Genomic DNA, 19,752 nt, shown 5'->3' with positions numbered 1-19,752 from the left:
GACTCTGTCTCAAAAAAAAAAAAAAAAAAAAGAGAAAAAGTGTAACTGTGTGAAAACCAAATAGACAAAGACTGGAAGCAAATACATTATAGTGTTAAAAAGCATGCTTTAAAAGTTGTGATAAACTGATAAGATTGTGAGTGATTAGAAAGTAAATGCTTAATTTAAGTTAATTAATGTTATTATAAGTCCTGTAGTGGGGGTTGTTTGCTCCCACAGAACAGCATAATCCCCATGCTGCAAGGGTGGAGTGGGAGAGTCTTAGGTTGGAGGAAGTTGAAAGGAAAAAGGGACAGAGAATATTGAAAACACCTTTGGATCCTCAGCTTCTGGGATATTTGGGGTAGCAGAGGGTAAGCTGGGATGTAGGAAGAGGGGGCTTGCTGCTCAGGACAGTGCAGGCTTCAGGTCACCATCTAAGTGCATGACTCATCCAAACTCCTCCACTTGATCATCCTCCTCCCAAAGCCAGTGATCTGTGGTCTGCACTCTATTTAGCCACACACCCCATGGCTATATCTGACCCTTTATCATAACCCGAACTAATGTTGAAACCCTGCAATCATAAATTCCAAATGTCCCTCTCTGACCAGCACCTTCTACGCTTCCTGCTCCTTCTTTTTTCTTAATTGTTGTAAAATATACATATCCTAAAATTTACTATTTTAACCATTTTTAAATGTACAGTTCAGTGGCATTAAGTACAATCACAATACTGTCCAACCATTACCACTATCCATTTCCTGAACTTTTTCATTATCTCAAACAGAAACTCTGTACCAGAAACAATAACTTCCTATTCCCCTATTCCCCAGCCCCTGGTAACCTCTACTATCTGTCTTTATAAATCTGCCTATTTTTGGTAACTCATGTAAGTGGAATCATACAATATTTGTCCTTTGGCTTATTTTACTCAGCATAGTGTCTTCAAGGTTCACCCATGTTGTAGCATGTATCAGAATTTCATTTCTTTTTAAGGCTGTATAATATTCCATTTTATGTGTACACCACATTTTGTTAATACATTCATCTGTTTATGGACATTCTACTGTTTCCACCTTTTGATGATTATGAATGATGCTGCTATGAACACTGGTGTACAAGTATCTGTTTGAGTCCTTGCTTTGAATTGTTTGGGGTATATACTTAGGAGTGGAATTGCTACATACATAATTCTACGTTTACCTTTTGAGGAACTGTCATGTTATCTTCCACTGCAGCTGGACCATTTTACATTCCCACCAGCAATGCAGAAGGGTTCCAATTTCTGCACATCCTTGCCAACATTTATTATTTTTTGTTTCTTTTTTTTAATATAGCCATTCTAATGGGTGTGAAGTGATTGTTGCTCTCTTAAACTGAACTTATTCTACAATTACAGTGAGACCTCCAGTCTCTGGACTATTACATCCCCTTTCAAACTACAAGACACTCTTTGGGTTCATTTGTTTCCTGTTCAAGCCTAGACCCAACTGTTGATCATTTCAAACAATCCCTCACCAATGTCCCCAATTATCTTACCCCTCGCCCCACCTTCCTTGCAAATCTCAGCCCAGGAAAAGTTTGATCATTTGACTATTCTCTACCTATTTTAGGTTGCTGAGTTTTGGTAGAGAAAAATCAAACAAGTATGCAGACTGGAAACACTGCAAATTCATGGTCTCCAGCCTGAGCCAAGTTTTTCAACTGCTGGGTCATTTATGAGTTGCCAGCTTCTGCTACCATTTCACTAAGCAACTATTCAAAACTTTCACCTCTCATCAAATTGCAAATCCCACCTCTCCCCTCACTCTTGGCAGATGAACTTGTCTCCCACAACATTAATAAAACTAAGGTCATAAAATTCTGTCAGCTTCTTCCCCTACTACCAATGTAGCAGCCTTCATCTTCACACATTCTGTCTTCTTTCCCTTCTCAGTGGAAGCGCTTTCCATCCTCCTGATCAAGGCTAATCCTTTTACCTGTGTTCTAGGTCCCATCCCATACTGCTTCCTCAGGGAAGCATTTGCTTTTCTGTATGTTTATTATCTCCCTCTTTGCTGATCTCTTGCCCTCAAGCTCAAGATGTCTCTGATCTTGAAAATAAAGATACAAAAACAACCTCCCTTGGCCCCACCATATCCCTCTGTAGCAATTGTCCTCTTTTGGACAATCTGTCTACCACAATTACTGCATTTTGGCTTCTGCTGTTAACATTGTACTCAAATTATCAGTCAACAATGAACTCAAAATGCCACCTCCAATTGGCCCCATTTCTGTTCTTTTTATGTATGATCTCTCTGCAGTACCTGTTGACTCTTTGCCTGCAAATGTTTCCTTTCTGTTCTGTGATATCACTTTCTCTTGTTTTGACCCTTCTCTAGCCTTTCCTTTTCAGTGTTCTTTCCGGGCTCCTCCTCTTCTACAGGCCTTTTTTTTTTTTTTTTTTTTTTTTGAGACAGAGACAGAGTCTCGCTCTGTTGCCTGGGCTAGAGAGAGTGTTGTGGCGTCAGCCTAGCTCACAGCAACCTCAAACTCCTGGGCTTAAGAGATCCTACTGCCTCAGCCTCCCGAGTAGCTGGGACTACAGGCATGCACCACCATGCCCAGCTAATTTTTTCTATTTATATTTTTAGTTGGCCAGATCATTTCTTTCTATTTTTAGTAGAGACGGGGTCTCGCTCTTGCTCAAGCTGGTCTTGAACTCCTGAGCAATCCACCCGCCTTGGCCTCCCAGAGTGCTAGGATTACAGGCATGAGCCACCACCCGGCCTATAGGCCTTTCAAATGCTGCTATTTGCCTTTGGCTCTCTGCCCTTCTCACTACCACGGTGATTAACAGCTTGGCCACAGGAGTCTGACATACCTCAGTTCGAACCCTGGCTTCACCACTTCGTAGCTATGTGACTTAGACAAGTCACATAACTGCTTAAAAATTTTCATTCCCCCATCTATAAAATAGAGGTAATAGTTATGCCTACTTCATTGGGTTGTTAGGAGGATTAAATAATAATCCATCTCTGCTATGCTCCAGATCTATCTAGAAAAGTGGCATGAAACAGAAACACATTGAAGTTGGAACAAATACAGGTGAGTGTGGCAGAGACTGCCAATTGTCCTTTAATACTTATTCTGCCCTTCTTCCACAGAAACAATGCATTTAGTTTTTCGACTGATCACAATACAAGGCTGCCTTCCTTACTGCTAGATACAACCAGGTGACTAAGTTCTAACCAATGGGATGTACATGGAATTGTGTGCTGCTCCTGGAAAGTGTCCTTAAAGGAACAGGCTGTCCCCTTCCTTGCTCCTTCCTCCTTTCTACTGGCTGGAATTCAGACAATACAGCTGAGGCTTAAGCAGCCACCCTGGACACGATATGGTGGAAAAACATGCGTGGATAATATAATATCATGAGAGAAGAAACCTGGATCCCTGACAATTTCAAGATGCTACCCTCCCAGTTATAGATTGCCGCCTTCTTGACTTTTATGTGGGAAATAAATTTCTTTTTCAAACAATTATTATTTTAAGCTTTCTGTCCCTCACAGCCAGCCAATCCCAACTACTACAGGAGGGTTATTGAATAGATAAGATACAAAGACATATGCTGGAAACTAAATGTGGCTACATAGCAATTGGATATGGAACTAGACAGCCACTACTGTCTCTCCTTACCCATGAGGTCTTTTGTCTCTGGGTTTCCCCATGAGTCTGCTCCTCTGGCTTCTCTACAGGGATGGACATTCTCTGCCTTACTCATCAGCAAGGCTGAAAACAGCCATTCAAGTCCTAAGCCTGTGTGACTTTTTGGATTAAGCCATTTCTTTGTATCTCTTCATTCAATTTTTAAAGAGAAACAATTGTTTGTTGCTTACCCAATAGGTTGTGCCCTCCTCTCTGAAGTTAGTTATGTGTATTCCTCATTCAGTCAGTTGTGCATGAAATGGGTTGGAAGTAGGGGTGTAAATATGGCCACTGAAGCCTATTCTTTAAGCAAAGATTGGTGGAGAGATGCAAGTTCCAGAGAAGAGGCTATAGGCTAGGAGGGGATTATAGAATGAGTTGCTATTTAAGACCAATGCATGTCCAACTGTCTAGTGAACAACTCTGCTTGAACAATCCATTTGTCTTTCCCTCCTCCTCCTGTATTCACAGTTAAAATCACCATCAATATAGTTTCCCAAGCCAGAAATCTGGGAGCCATCCTTGACCTCTCTTTCTTATTCATCCTACTCTCATACACAACCAGTCACTGAATTTGTAGTACCTCTTTTATCATTTTCTAACTCATCCTCTCCATGTCTACAGTTGCTGCTTTATTTAGGCTCTAATCACTATTTGCTCAGTTTAGTGTAATAGCATCCTTAACTGATGTTCCTGCTGCCAGGCTGGCCCCCGTCCAATCTGTGCTGAGCAAAGCTCCAGACTGATCCTCCTGAATGCAAATCACTTGCTGCTTAACATTCTTATTGCTTTCAGAGTTCAAACTCCTTAGCTGGCACCAGAGATTCTTCACAGTCTGGTTCCTGACAGTCTCTCCAGCCTTATCTTCTGCCACTCCTTGACATTAACCCTTCATGTCAGTATACTTACTGATCCCCATGATGCTGCTTACATATATTTCTATGACTTTCAACAGTCAGGTCTCTCTGCCTGGAATGGTGCTCTGAAATCCCAGAACAATTTTTTTTTTTTTTTTGAGATAGGGTCTCGCTCTGTTGGTTGAGCTACAGTGCAGTGGTGTCATCAGAGCTCACTGCAGCCTCAAATTCCTGGGCTGGGCGCAAGCGATCCTCCTGCCTCAGCTTCCAAGCAGCTGGGACTACAGGCGTGCACCGCCATGCCTGGCTGACAGAACAAACATTTTTCCAGTGGATTTATTGAGACCTAATGGTTGAGGAACTGGAAAATTCTAATAAAGCAGATCTTGAGGTAATATAAATCTGTTCTTTGAATTATACATGCTCTGACATCTACACTGTACCTACAATTGCCCACAAAGCAAAGTATACAAGAATACTATTCTCTCCAAAGTAGATACTGAATAAATGCTCATTAAATATCTTAAAAATCCACTCTGTGGAACGAAGTGCATCCTGTAGTGTTTTTAGGGCTACAAAAACTTCTAGATGTAAAGAATAAGGTGGTAAAGCTGTCAAAACAAACTGAAACAGAGTCAAAGAATTTTAAACAGGAAGAGGGCAAGGAGAATGGATGTAATCATTTCTACTTGCCCCTTTTTCTCCTAACAGGTGCCCTCCAACTACAGCACAGGGGGCAGGAGCACACCTCACGCCACAGCACATCTCCCAGCTCTAAGAAAATGATAAGTTTTGGATCCCATGGTCTCTGAGTGACACTAGGGAAAAAGTAGATAGCATGGCCACAAAAACTGAAATATCCAGTCAGGTCACTTTCACCCTTCTTTCTTCCATCTACACAAATATAATTTAAAACTTAGAGACATCTTAAATACAATACATATTATGCACAGTTTCTTCCTTTTCAATTCCCAAATAAAATGAAAAATATACCTTTTCAAGAAGTTGAAAATGTTTAAAATATAAAATTAAATGAAAAAGAAAGGCACAGGCCGGGTGCGGTGGCTCATGCCTGTAATCCTAGCACTCTGGGAGGCAGAGGTGGGCGGATCGTTTGAGCTCAGAAGTTCGAGACCAGCCTGAGCAAGAGCGAGACCCCATCTCTACTAAAAATAGAAAGAAATTATATGGACAGCTAAAAATATATATAGAAAAAAAATTAGCCGGCATGGTGGTGCATGCCTGTAGTCCCAGCTACTCGGGAGGCTGAGACAGGAGGATCGCTTGAGCTCAGGAGTTTGAGGTTGCTGTGAGCTAGGCTAACGCCACGGCACTCACTCTAGCCTGGGCAACAGAGTGAGACTCTGTCTCAAAAAAAAAAAAAAGAAAAAGAAAAAGAAAGGCACAATGTACACTATAACTATGTAAAAATGTACACATAAGCAAGGACTGACACGGAACAGAAAAATGAACTGTTGATATGTTAGGACAGTTTCTCAACCTTGGCACTGTTGACATTTTGGGCTGGATAATTGCTGTGGACGCTGTTCTGTGATAGTAGGATGCATACCAGCATTTTTGGCCTCTTCCAACTAGATACCAGTAGCACATCCCCAGTTGTGACAACTAAAAATGTTTCCATACATTGCCAAATGTCTCTTAGGGGGCAAAACCACCCCCCAGGATAGAACAGTACTAGAGTAAGGGGAAAATGTTTTTTTAAGTTTCTGTTAACCTTGCTATTCAACAAATACACATTGGAAAAGGAAAGGAAAGCTCTTTACAATGTAGCATCTAACAGCCTCTTTTTTCAAGAGTAGAATCTATTCAGTTCCCATTTGATGCGTAAAACTGAAAAAGCTGCAGTACTTTTCTTTTCCAATCTATTAATATTATAGAAGATAAAGCTGAATTTCTTAGTATTTGGAAGCTTGACCTGGCTCTAAGCATGAGACATCACAAATAACTGCTTCAATTGGCCTGAGAAATAAAAATATCCAAATCATTATATCCCCCAAAGTACCTGTTATAGTAAAACTGTACATTTTGTGTATCCTCAAAATAGGTTTATATTTCAACCTGAATACTGAAGAAGAAATAGTAAGACTCAACAAGGAACACATATTTTAAAACAAATTAAATCAAGCTGTCCAAGCTAAAATGAAATTGCACTGGATCTAAATTAATCTTACTCTGTATTTAAGGCCCTCTGTTCCAGTCTTTTTAGGGCTATTATGCCCGTTCCCTTGCCAAAAATATTTATTTTCAATCAATCCTCATTATTTGTTTCTTGGCTCATATAACACAGATTGTTTTCTGATTCAGAAACTAACATGAAAAGAAAGCACAAGAACTATTTCAAGGATCTCTTCTCCAGAAAATTCCATCATATCCCCAGGTGTTGGGTTCATATGGGCTTCAAGCTGAAATTCTCTCTGACACAATCAATTTGAATGACCTTTTCATATGCATAAACACATCACTAAAATTTATGCTTAACATGGTATTCACTTAAACAAGGAACAACCTTTTTTCATTATATGACCATGAAATGGCCCCCAAACTGCAATTTTTCTCCTCCATTTTCAAAACACACTAGGCTTGCAGTAATTTAATGTTTACATTTACCAAGGTGCACTTCTCCATTCTAGTCTCTAGTTTACCTAAGACAGAAAGCTTGCCATAGTGCAGAGAAACAGAGACAATCTTCCCAATCGTAGTAGGGCTGGAGAATGCAAAACACTTAGCTACACAAAGCATTGCAGTAGGAAAGCAGAAGAGATGGTCTGCAGATAACAGAGGTGGTAGAGACTACTGGACATTTAATAATGTGCAGCGTGGACAGCGAAGGGTGAAAATGGCTTTGGAACAAACTGGTGCTCAGAGTGATGACAGAAGTGGATGAGGTTACAGCTTGAAAGGCAGAAAGTAACTGACTTGATGACCTCTGATGTTGAGAAACAAAAGGCCTCCAAAGCTTCATCGGAATTCAAGGTTATGCATGACGAACATCGGCCAAAAAAGCAGAAAACGGCAGTTCTTTGTTCGCGGGTCTACAAGCAGGGGAAAACTGTGCCTCCGTGGACTTTGTAGTGTCCTGGACCTGATGCAGTGTGTCCAGGGGTGCCTCTCCTCACCTGTAAAGTTGGAAAAGGAACGCCCACCCAACTCACTGAGGGTGTTCCAAGCTCACTGTAAATAAGAGCAGCACCCTAATACTAAAGGTCTGTGGCAGCCGGGTCCGGGGAAAACGGGCGAATCCTTCTTCAGGCAGAATCACTCCAGCCGGGGACGAGAACGGCCAGGTCAGGAGGGGCTCTCCTCCTATGGTTTCGGGCCATACTGTGGCGAGAAGAGGAAGAGACCTGGAATGCGGAAAAGAGAGAAGAATGGGTGCTTTCCTCCTTGGGGCTGAGGCAGAAACCTTAGGAACAAGGCTGGAAATCCTCTTTTGGAGGGTGCGGCCAGGGTCCCAAGGTCGCTCGGCTCCTAGCCGCTGTGCTAGGAACGACAGGTGCCTACCGAGACCCGGGCGTCATAGCAACCGCGCTCGGCGCAGAGACGCACGGCGTCCTTCCGGCGGGAACCATAGATACGACGCACGCCATTGGCTCCAGGGACTGTTCTTCCTATGGAGACCACTGTTAAGGCTCATACCATTGGTCTTTGGGTGGCAGGGCGGAGTTGTTTCGGAGTATTGATCCTACGGCTCATTCCATTGGCTTTGGAGATGGTGGTAGCCATGGTAACGGTAAGGCGAGCATTTGCAACTTAGAAGCCGCAACTTGTCACCGGTGGGTCTCATTCTCAAAGCGCTTCCTGTCAGGCCTTATCTAGAGCCATGGCCCAGTAAGCTTATATTTATTTTTCTAGAAGTTACTTCATTGCTAAAGTGGCGGAAGTGCTAGGTCAGGAGTTCTGAATTTTAGGCCTACATCTGTCACTAACCACGTGGGGCACTTAAATCACACCACTTTTGGACCCACTGGGCTTATTGAAAAATGAAGAAACTGGGCTTGGCCAGAATTGTCGTTAAGGCTGAAGCCCTTTAGAAGTCCTAAGCACTGGAAATTTGATTTAGTTGAGCCATATCACACACCTATGTAATGCAAAGTAAAAATTTCTAGGCTGGGTGCAGTGCCTCACGCCTGTAATCCTAGCACTTGGGAGGCCGAAGCAGGAGGATCTGTAAAGGCCAGGAGTTTGAGACCAGCCTGGGTTAACATAGTGAGACCCCTGTCTCTACAAAAAATAAGTAATAATTAGCTGGGATTGGTGGCACGGGCCTGTAGTCTCAGCTACTCAGGAGGCTGAGGCGGAGGTCACTTGAGCCCAGGAGTTCGAGGATACAGTAAGCTATGATCATGTCGCGGCACTCCGGCCTGGAAAAGAGAGCAAGACCCTGCCTAAAAAAATTTTTTTCTAAATGATACAAAATTTAACTTAGGGTCAATTTTTGTCACCTTTTTAGATGCTCTTATTGCAAGATCCTAATTATCAAAACTAGATTTTACTCATCTTTGGGGAGCCCTTGCTTTGCTCCCAAACACTACTTAACATTTCTTGATCTTATTCTAGTTCCCCAAGAGGATACTTTCCAAACTTTTGCTGGTTTTACTTGCATGATCCAGGTGGATCTTACTCTTTACTTTCTATAAGTGCTTCAACCTCTCCCCACCCCACCCGACCCCACCCGCAGCACCAGACCTCTTACAGGTGTTTTTTCTGATCTAAAATGTGCACAACGACTACCTGCAGCCCACTTAACTCCTATTTGTCAGTTTAAGCATTGCCTATCCAGGGAAACATCCCTTGGTCCTCCAATCTAGATCAGGTTCCTTCTTACTTACTCTCAACTCACATTCCTTTTTTCTTTCTTTCTTTACACACTTCCATTTGCTTTCAACACACACAAACTCTTGGAATTTTACTTTTGTGTAAATACTCTTAAGTGCTCTACATAGAAACTAAATTTCTATTTAGTGGAAAACACTTTAAATAATTCCATGTAGAGTAGTGGTTGCTGCTTTTAAGCATTAACAAAAAAGGATATGAAATGGTTCCTAAGAGAAGGAATAATTATGGCAAAAACAAACATTAAGATCACTGCTAGTTTTGACTCCACTTATCACCATTGTACATTATCATTGTACTGATAATGACAGTCATCATCCAATTAAGCTATGGAACTAGGGAAGAAAATGAATCTTTTACTTCCTGCACTATCAGTACTGCAGCCACAGCTGACAACCTGCTGCTTTTGAGGTTTTGCGCACTAGACCTGAAGTTCATATAAAATCTCTGTTCAAAGGGACTACTGCAGTTTTTTCCTCCGCTCAAGGTCATACTTTCTGATTTAATGAAGTATTTCAGTGGATCTTGGCAGTTCTGTTCAAATCTTCTCAAATAAAATTTACTGTACCTCTATTAACAGTCAGACACATTGAACTACCCTTCCCAACTCACTCCATCAAATATCATGAATTGTATTTTAAATTTTTTGCAGTATTTACTGTGCACTCCCAACCCAAAACTCAGGATGGTTAGAGGAGCTTTCAAAGTTTCTCAAGGATTCTAAGATCAAGCGGGGCACTGGCAGAGCAGGGCCTTGCTAAGTGAGAAAAACAACTGCAAACATTCACTGAGTGTGAATTACATGCCAGGCATCACACTGATACTGTTATGTTTACTGTTTTATTTAATCCTCACAATGAATGGCATTAATTTGCAAAGAGACTTATTATCCCCATTTTATAGATGAGGAAACTGAGATTAAGTCACATAACCTAAATTCATAAAGCTAATAGGTGCCACAGATGGCTAAGTTGACTCCAAAGCCCATACTCTTTACCACTATAATGCCTCCCTCAGGACAGAGGTCACCAAATGTCTCCTGCCTGGTCCCAGGTGGAAAGCCATGTTAACTTTATCTGAAGAGCAGTCCTAAAATATTTGAAAGATAAACTGTTACTCAAATATGGAGTGAATCTAGAAAAAGAATCCAAAAGTAAATGTAGTAAGAAGCTCACCTTTCCACAATGTATCTTCAGGGAGGTGTCCTTCTCTCCTACTCCTGTCTTTGATAAATTTCCAAAAAAAAAAAAACAACATCCTTTCCATTGTGGCAGCTTTTGGGCACACACTTTATTGTATTTGTTTATACATCCATTTCCCAAACAAGACATGTTTATTCATTGTTTTAATCCTTATGGCTCAGCATAGGACCTGGCACATAGTAGGCACTCAACAAATATTTGATCTTCAAAGCATGACCACTCATGCATCCATAATCCTCTTTTTGTAGTATGAAGAAGGCTCAAATTCAGGCCCCCACGTGTAGATTTTGAGGAATATATAATTCCCAATAAGCTCTTTTGTTAAAGTGAGAAACAGCCCTAGTGTTCAATTTCAAAATCAAGATGACATTCAGGTGAGTGTGTCAGGTGGTTTGGTCATTAAAAGACAAAATACCAAACTATATTTGCCTGCACATCACTTTTTCCCTTTCCTTCATTTTCTCTGTCCTTATGAAAGCAAAGGATTTATTATAGTTCTCACCATCTGTAAGAGCCCTGAATAATATTTGACCCTATAAGGGCTTTTACTTCAGTTTTGTTCACATATAAAGGCTGTGTGTCGAGATTGAAGATTATCCACTATCTTCTCTTCTATCTCTATGCCTTTTCCTACTTCTTCCTCTGATAGCAATAACTTGGTTTCTGAGTCTTTGGTTACAATAACCACACAGGACTGTCGTGACTCAAGGATATTAGCCACCACCACTTGATGTTGATAAATTTCCAAAGCGTTCCGAGCACGATTAATTACGATGGAGGGGTCAGTCTCCAACTTAAAGGAAATTATAAATGCTTTGGGAGCCCAATCTTTAACCAAAGGAGAAAGCATTTTTGGCACCATCTTCATTGTTATCTGTATTGGAAAAAGAAAAGCTTAATAAGCAAACAATGGTCACTACCTACCAGGTCAATGTCATGGGAAACTATGGAAAGTAAACTTAAATTATATACTTACGTGGGATTTATCATTGTCAAACTTTTCAATTAAATGCTTAGTTTAAAAAGCCTTGGCTCTATAGGGTTCATAATGATGCCTAAATTCAAGGCTTCATACATATTCTGGGGCAATCCATGACTTCTGTATCAGCCCTGCTCTGTCACCCTCACCACCCATTAAGAGAACTCTAAAGAACAATATTACATTTCCTCAAGCATCCCCCTTTATTTTTTCAACCAAACCCTCAAATAAAGAAACACAAATAATCTGTTCATGCAAATGTTACTTTGGCAGAAGCCCAAATAAAGTTGGGATTTTAAACCTCTCAGCCTAAAATACTTCTTGCATTGGTAAAATGGCTATTAGATTCCATTTAAAAATTGTGACTTGTAATACAACTTAGCAGTGAGGAAAGTGAAATGATTTTATTTTCACTTCATCAAAATTCCTATTACTCCATTCCCATTCCTTCTAAGGGAAATGTTGAGTTGTTTTTGTTACTTTCAAGATAGAACTAGGCCAGGCACCATGGCTCACACCTGTAATCCTAGCACCCTCATAGGCTGAGGTGGGAGGATTGCTTGAGCTCAGGAGTTCTACACCAGCCTGAGGAAAAGTGAGACCCTGTCTCTGCCAAAAATAGAAAAATTAGCTGGGTGTAGTGGCACTACGTCTGTAGTCCCACCTACTCAGGAGGCAGAGGCAGGAGGATCACTTGAGCCCAGGAGTTTGAGGTTGCAGTGAGCTACGATGACACCACTGCACTCTACATAGGGTGACAGAGTGAGACTCTGTCTCAAATAAAAAAATTAAAAAAGAACTAAAAAATATGAGATAAACTAAAGATTCCAGAGTTTAAGAAGTCTGAAATCACTAATCGGCCGGGCGCGGTGGCTCACGCCTGTAATCCTAGCACTCTGGGAGGCCGAGGTGGGCAGATCATTTGAGCTCAGGAGTTTGAGACCAGCCTGAGCAAGAGCGAGACCCCATCTCTACTAAAAATAGTAAGAAATTATATGGACAGCTAAAAATATATATAGAAAAAATTAGCCGGGCATGGTGGTGCATGCCTGTAGTCCCAGCTACTTGGGAGGCTGAGACAGGAGGATCGCTTGAGCTCAGGAGTTTGAGGTTGCTGTGAGCTAGGCTGACGCCATGGCACTCACTCTAGCCTGGGCAACAGAGTGAGACTGTCTCCAAAAAAAAAAGAAAAGAAATCACTAATCATCAGGATTTCCCCTTAAAAAGCTGTTACAAAGTGTGATAGGGATCATATACCAATTTATACTTTTTCTCTTTAGCGTTTATCACTACCACACATGGTATGTATTTGATTCATTTATCGTCTTCCCTGAAGAGGAAGCAATACAAGGGCATGGTATGTTTCTTTTCACTGCTTCCACCTCCAGGTCCTACAGTAGTGCCTGGCATACGGTAGGTACTCAATAAATATTTGTTGAAGAAATGAACAAAAGAACTATTCTACCAGGGCCTCACAAGCAGAGTTTCTTCTGTTTAAACTCTATCACCCAATAAGTGACTAAAAACTTTCTCAGGTTCCAAGAAGCCAGATCTCAACTACACCACTGCTTTCCCCATATCTCTTTCTTAAACAACAATAACCTCCAACTAGTCTACCCACTGGACTCTTTCCCTCTCTCTACTTCACCTTTTATAGTAATACCAGAATGTTCTTCTCAAACAAAAACTTTCTCTCTCTACTAGTTATGTGTCTCTTGGCTCTACAAGATAATGTCCAAGCCCCTTAAAAAGTAAAACAAAGTCTTCTATGAAGAAAGCCATCTTCAGTCTGCTCTCCAGCCTTACCAGAACACTTCGGTTCACAGCCCACTCCCATTTCCCAGCTTCAACTGCACATTCCACCTAGAATGACCTTCCCCACTTTGTCTGGTATACCCTCTGCTCATCTTTTAAAACCCAGTCCAAGTCATCTCCTCCAGGAAGCCTTCATTGACTCCCCCAAGATTCACTCGCCCCATGATCTGACTGCACTTTGTACGTACCTCCACTAGAGCATTTATCACTCTGTATTGTAATTATGTCTGTGTCCAGCTCCCTCACTAGATTGTGAGGTCCATGAGGGAGGACGGTGTCTTATTCATCTCTGTATCCCCAGAGCCTAGCGCATACAGATGCAGAAAGGCCATCTCCAGATCAAGAGAAAATTAACCCAAGATTGGTTACAGGGGATCAGATCTCTGGAAGAGAAGCGCCCATCACCTGCAGTAGGCCCCCAGATGACTGGATCTTGTGCTCAGGCATTTCAGAAACAGGAACATAGAAATCTGACACGGCCGCAGCCAGGTAAAACATCGCAGTAGAGCCTGCAAAGAGAAGGACAAGGTGTAACAAATCTGGGAGGGGAATGGGATCAGCTCATTATCAAGTCGGGTTTCTCAGCTGTGAGACCCGTGGGGTAAGCAAGAAGTATGGGAATAAGTAGCTGGGGAGAAAGGCTCTGCCTCCAGGTAACCGATGTACCCCTAGGGCACGCACCTAGCGGATTGAGCGCCTGGGCCGCAGCGTGCAACAAATGCAAATAGTCTGCCAAAGTGGTGAATTCTACCGCCATGAAGGTGCCGGCAGCCGCAGCCTCCTGGTAGCTCCGCAGAGCCGCAGTGAAGCCGGGGAGTGCATTCTCCTCGGCCTCAAGGCTCAGCAAGCCCGAATGGGCTGGGCCGGAAGGCCGCAGAGCCGACAGCCAGGTCTGGGGTGGGAAGCGGTGGGCAAAGGGGAAAGAAGAGCGAGCGCGGTACAAGAACAGGACCCCATAGCCGGCGGCCAGGAAGGCCTCGGCCGAGGTTGCACCTCGCCGCCCGCTGCTGAAGTTGTCCAGAAAGCGCACTGGCCGCGCTTCCAGTGGGACCTTGGTGCCGCCTGACGTGACCAACACCACCCGCCGGCCCTGCGCGCCCAGCCTGGCGGCGAAGCGAGCCATGACCTCAGCCCAGCGCGCGGCACCGGCAGGCGAGGGAAACTCGGCAACCATCTCCATTTCCGCCATCAGCGCCGCTGCGCCTGCGCACGCTCCGGGCCGCCGGCGCCACGCCCCTTTCCCAGTACCTCGTCCACGCGCCGCAGTGGTGGGTGGGCGGGTCACTGCCTTAGTTTTGGCACTAGATCTGGATCTTGCTGGGTCTGGAAGTGCGTGGTAGTTCTGCCCCAGAGCTCAGCGAAGATGACACTGCGCTGTGGGGATTTCTCGGCTGGGTGGGCATCCGGAAGGATCATATTTCCCTCACGTTACTTTCTTAGCCTTGGTAAAGAACTGGCCGTATTTGACCCTCACCGGCCGCCGTACCCTCTTGTGCATGGATTTCATTGGCGTGAAGCCGCCCGGCCATTTAATCTTAGGGGACTTGTGCGATTTGTGCTGCATTTTTTTTTTTTTTTAAACCTCAAAAATAGATCCCACTTGTCAGTCGAGCCACATCCCTGCCCCCTGACCTTAAAATACTGGGAGAGAAGCTGCCCCGTGATCCTCACGTGACTCCAGCGTTCAGTTTATCCTCGCCCAGCAACCGTCCTAGACACCGACACCGCTGACTACAACATGAACGTGATCTACCCACTGGCGGTGCCCAAGGGGCGCCGGCTCTGCTGCGAGGTGTGCGAAGCCCCTGCCAAGCGGGTGTGCGCGGCCTGCACAGTCACTTATTACTGGTAGGCCCTGGGACGTGGCACCTGGGGCACCTCCCTCCCTCTCCCAGTCAGGGGTCTGGGTGTTTGTGTGCCCTACGTTGGCCGTGGCCCCTGGCTCTGCTAAGGACCCTTCAAAGTGGCTTCAAGAGGGGTCCTTGAGACCCCTGTGGCCTTTTCTGTCTCCTCTTCTACTTAATCGTCACCAGATGTTTTTTGAGGGTTTACTATGTGTTATGCACTATTCTAGGTGAAGTTACTGGGGCAGCTCAGAAGATCAGTTCCCTCAAAGATCTACCATTCTAATACAGGAGACAAATAAGTAAAAAAACAAACAGAAAACAACATAATTTCAGAGCGTGATATATATCATAAGACAAGTAAAGGAAATGTGATGGGAGATTGAGCAGTGTCCCTGAGAGTAGACTGTTGATCTGAAGTCAAAGTAAGAATATTTGGTCCTGGAAATGGCTGGAGGAAGAGTGGCACAGATAGGCTGTGAGGGAGAAAAGATTGGTGTGTTTGAGAAATAGAAAGAAGGGTAGGCCGGGCGCGGTGGCTCACGCCTGTAATCCTAGCACTCTGGGAGGCCGAGGCGGGTGGATCGCTCGAGGTCAGGAGTTCGAGACCAGCCTGAGCAAGAGCGAGACCCCATCTCTACTAAAAATAGAAAGAAATTATATGGACAACTAAAATATATATACAAAAAATTAGCCAGGCATGGTGGCACGTGCCTGTAGTCCCAGCTACTCGGGAGGCTGAGGCAGTAGGATCGCTTAAGCCCAGGAGATTGAGGTTGCTGTGAGCTAGACTGACGCCACGGCACTCACTCTAGCTGGGGCAACAGAGCGAGACTCTGTCTCAAAAAAAAAAAAAAAAAAAAAAAAGAAGGGTAGTTGGTCTGGTGCACAGCTAAGATGGTGAGGGTGCTGGGAGGGTAGTACAAGATGAGGTCAGTTTTCACGTATTCAGTATAATATCTCCTGACCTTTGTTTCAGATTAGACCCTATTTTGGGCCTGAGATCAGTTAGATTGCCCCCATCCAGAAACCTAGTCCAGAGCAGACTGACTGTTTTTACATCCTACATGACCAATACTGTCACTCAGGCTGTGCTAAGCCGTGGGACCTCTGAGGATGGAAGCATGGTGAATGGGGCAGTACCTAGAAAGGTTTCTCTGAGGAAGAAACTTTTGAGCTGTGTCCTGAGAGATCAGTAAGAACTTACTATGTGCAGAAACAGTGAAGAGGGATAGGACATTGCTGGCATCCAGGACTGCTAGGGCAAATGGTGAAAGAAAAGAGTTTGGTGAGTGCTGAGTGAAGAAGGTAATAGTGGAGGTAGCAGTCAGTGATTTTCAAACTGCAGGCCAGGACCCATAAGCAGTTCATGAATAAGGTGCAGCCAACATTTAAAGAAAAAAAAATAGCATAGAACAGAAAGTATCAAAAGTAAATCTACTTGAACTGTTTCTTCAAATTTTTGTTTTAGTACTTTATGTGGATATGTGTGTTTGTACTGATAAAATGTATTTCTTACCATGGGTTTAGTCAAAATAAGTTTGAAAATAATTGTGATAGGTAGTAGGAATTTAAACTAAGAAGATAAAGGTTAACGCCAGACAGTGACATGGGATCAAAGATCAAAGAGTTTGGAATTTACTTCCTGGGAAGCCATGGATGGTTTTGAGCTGACATGCTTTCATTTGTGTTGAGGAAAGATGATGGGCAGTGGTGTGGAAAATAGAGTGGAAAGTCAACACTTGACAATCCAAAATAAGAGACTGAGGCAAAGATCTCAATCAATGCAGGTTTATTAAGCCAAAGTTGAGGACATGCCCAGGAAAAACACAAACCGCAGACAAATCTGTGGCTGTGTTTTCTGAAGGTGAATTTGGGAGTTTCAAGGTTTAAGGGGAATAGGGCATACAGAGAGAAAGAAAAAGAGCAGCGAGGTGGGCAGTGAGGCAAAATGGTTGCATTTTTCTGAGGCCCAAGAAATCTACATTTTATATAAGATGAATGTTAGAAAAGGGGAGTGAAGGAAGGATGTCCCCATTAGTTGGAAGAGTTTGATCTTGTCTCTGTTCTGCACTTAGGAAGATAAACTTGTAATTCATTATTAGCGTGGAATTGAACAGACTTTATTTTTAGGAGCTAGAGTTAGCCTGTTGACCCAAGGTTATAATTGGTACGTCCTTGTTTATGGGAAGGCAACAAGGAATTTTCTTATGAATGATCTGTGGGGCCAGTCTTTTGCAGGTGCCTGACGCCTTTACCTCTTTTGCGTAAGGAGCTAGGAGGGCGGGGGTGGTCCTGAGATTTTTATTTTCTTTTACACACTGAAGGCTGCATAATCGATTAGGGAGCTGCTGCAGTGCTCCAAGTGAAGAGTGAACATACCTTTCTCATACTAGCCAGGTGTCCCTCCTCAGTGCTGTCACAACACTCGGTAAGTCCCCTATCCTAACACTTAGGACGTGGACTAAAATCAGTTGTTTGTCTGTTTTCCTCACTAGGCTGCATGCCCCATAAGGACAGGGATGGCACCTGTATTTTTATTGCTGTTTCCTCTTTGGTGGCTTCATTGCATTTAGAATATAATTGAAACTACAAAGCCTTGGTTACCTCTCTACCTTCATTTTCCACCATACTTAGCCCGTCTTTTCCTTCTTATAGTTATAGAGAACTGAGGTTCTAATTTGCTCAGCCCTTTCCTCCCTCAGTTCCGTTGCCCAGGCTGTTCTTGCTGTGAACCTCCCCTTCAACCAAAAACCTTCCTGGCTCCCTTTCATCTTTCAGTTCTCAGTTTAAATGTCATTTCTTGAAAGAGGCCTAAACCCAATCTAAACGCACTTCTCATGCTTTTCTCTCTCACAGATACTTGCTTTTCTTCACTTCTCCTGTATTTTATTTTTTATTTTTATAGAGACAGGGTCTCACTATGTTGCCCAGGCTAGTCTCAAACTCCTGGCCTCAAGGGATCCTCCTGCCTTGGCCTCCCAAAGTGCTGGGATTACAGGCATGAACCACCGCACCAGGCCTTTTTCGTGAACTTTTCCTGCATTTACTTATTTAACATCTGTGCCTTTTAGTAGACCTAGTGCCCACACATACGAGACACTCAATGAAAATTTGTTGAATAAATGAACTTCTGAGTGGATAAGAAATCTATTAACTTGGGCAAGGAACACAGGATGAGGAGGTGGTGAGTGACAGATTTGGCTATGGACACAGTTTGACAAGACTTCAGGTCACCTTGGGAGAGATGGACAGTAAACAGCTGGAAGTACAGGCCTGGCACTCAGGGAAGAGATTTAACCCTTTGGTTGGTGTCAGTACCCACTTATTCCTTAAACAACCCTGTCCTCTTCATCCTATTTCATCCAGAAGTAATTCCTTCTTCCTCTCAACTCACTTTGTAGTTACTCTGTACCTCTCAGATAACTTTTGTTTCCCTCCTTTGTTTTAATTGTTGGCAAGTGTGTTATCTCAATTTTGTTACAGTCCATTAATGCCGGATATTATATTGAATGTGTATAGAATGACTGTCATATGTATGCTATCTTTTGATCTGTGTCTGACCTGTCTGTGTATGCCCCATGGTCTCCAGCAGTGTCTTGAAATAGCTGGCACTAATATTTGATGGATGCATGAATAGATTGTCATTTTCTATGCCCCGTCCTCCATTTTTTTCTCTCTCTTCTTTCACATGCTTTTAATTCTCTTTAAGTTCTTCTCCTTTTCTTTTCTCCCCCCTCTTTTCTCTAGATTTTTATGCCTTTGTGTCCTAGAGAATTCAAGATTTTTCAATAAAACAAAATGGAGATAATTGTTCTATAGATTTTGATGGTTGAATGTACAGCATCTAGTACCCTGCCTGGGACCACATTGGCATGCAATAAATATTCTTTTCATCACCCCAAATTTAAGGAACAGGAAAGACAGTCAATTTGAATTCATGAAAGTTTCTTTCTGCAAAAGAATTATTTTCCTGAGTATAAGTACAATTCATGCTCATTGCAGAAAACTTGCGTTTTCTTCAACTTGTCTAAAGGTTGGCTGAAAAATCAACTCGTAAAAGGCAGATTAGAGAAAAGGCATACAAATTTATTTAACCTGTATACACGAGAGCCTTCATAATGAAGACCCAAAGATACAGGGGAAATTGTCCATTTTTATGTTTAGGTTCAACCAAATATGAACAGCTGTGTAGAAATATGATTGGAACAAAAGAGTGTGATCTAAAGCTAATAGAGTAACTGGGGAAACCTAGCAAGGCCTGTCTGTCTAGATTCTTCTTGGTCTCTCTGAGCATACATTCCTTCCTTCCGCCTATGGGGCAGGACCCTCTCTAGAACCAGGGTCTTATGATAAACAGTCAAACAAGGTAGGTCAGATAATTTTTTGATAGCCAGTTTTTACACAGGAAGGTCAAGGGAAAATTAGAGTAATATTTTTAGGTTTTATGGCTGGCTTTGGGGCAAAGGTGCCTCAGGGAATGGAGATCCTAGTTTCTATGTCTAGCCCCAGGGGAGAATGGCAGTGAGAGACAG

The 19,752-nt window shown here is 43.0% G+C and overlaps 3 protein-coding genes across 5 annotated transcripts in view; 1 reads left to right on the top strand and 2 right to left on the bottom strand.

Annotated features, from left to right (window-relative positions):
- Positions 1-8,267, bottom strand: part of CCDC30 (coiled-coil domain containing 30) — a 141,542-nt gene extending 133,275 nt beyond the window's left edge. Inside the window, exons 1-2 of the mRNA XM_069479162.1 lie at positions 8,231-8,267; positions 7,743-7,865 (exon numbers count right to left, since the gene is read on the bottom strand). Coding sequence (XP_069335263.1) covers positions 7,743-7,865; positions 8,231-8,267 — 160 coding nt within the window. The remainder of the gene's footprint in view (positions 1-7,742; positions 7,866-8,230) is intronic.
- Positions 8,268-10,653: 2,386 nt separating this feature from the next.
- On the bottom strand, positions 10,654-14,565 carry PPCS (phosphopantothenoylcysteine synthetase). 2 transcript variants are annotated; one of them, XM_069477793.1, is made up of 3 exons: positions 14,055-14,565; positions 13,779-13,882; positions 10,654-11,453 (listed from the first exon to the last, which is right to left on the bottom strand). In XM_069477793.1, the coding sequence occupies exons 1-3, from the start codon at positions 14,560-14,562 to the stop codon at positions 11,130-11,132; spliced, it is 936 nt and encodes a 311-aa protein (XP_069333894.1). In that variant the 5' UTR covers positions 14,563-14,565; the 3' UTR covers positions 10,654-11,129. The 2 variants fall into 2 exon arrangements, with proteins under 2 accessions (XP_069333894.1, XP_069333895.1); XM_069477794.1 differs by having other exon boundaries at positions 14,500-14,559.
- Positions 14,566-15,086: 521 nt separating this feature from the next.
- The window catches only part of ZMYND12 (zinc finger MYND-type containing 12), a 28,430-nt gene continuing 23,764 nt past the window's right edge, over positions 15,087-19,752 (top strand). For both annotated transcript variants that reach the window (XM_069477792.1, XM_069477791.1), the window contains exon 1: positions 15,087-15,221. Coding sequence is in view for 1 of the 2 variants with exons in the window: in XM_069477791.1 (XP_069333892.1) it covers positions 15,112-15,221 (110 nt within the window). In the remaining variant the exon portion in view is untranslated. The remainder of the gene's footprint in view (positions 15,222-19,752) is intronic.

This window comes from Eulemur rufifrons, chromosome 8, assembly GCF_041146395.1.
Source record: "Eulemur rufifrons isolate Redbay chromosome 8, OSU_ERuf_1, whole genome shotgun sequence".
In the NCBI taxonomy this organism is placed as follows: Eukaryota; Metazoa; Chordata; class Mammalia; order Primates; family Lemuridae; genus Eulemur; species Eulemur rufifrons.
Note: the sequence above shows the minus strand (reverse complement) of the source record. Positions and strands in the feature narration are given on the sequence as shown.

What these genes read in the sequence shown, in the direction of transcription:
- PPCS (XM_069477793.1), bottom strand. Translation starts at nt 14,562, where the DNA reads ATGGCGGAAATGGAGATGGTTGCCGAGTTTCCCTCGCCTGCCGGTGCC. An exon ending in CCAGGCGCTCAATCCGCTAG is followed by an intron (nt 13,883 to 14,054) that starts GTGCGTGCCCTA and finishes TTCTCTTTGCAG; the next exon opens with GCTCTACTGCGATGTTTTAC. An exon ending in CATCTGGGGGCCTACTGCAG is followed by an intron (nt 11,454 to 13,778) that starts GTGATGGGCGCT and finishes TTTCCAATACAG; the next exon opens with ATAACAATGAAGATGGTGCC.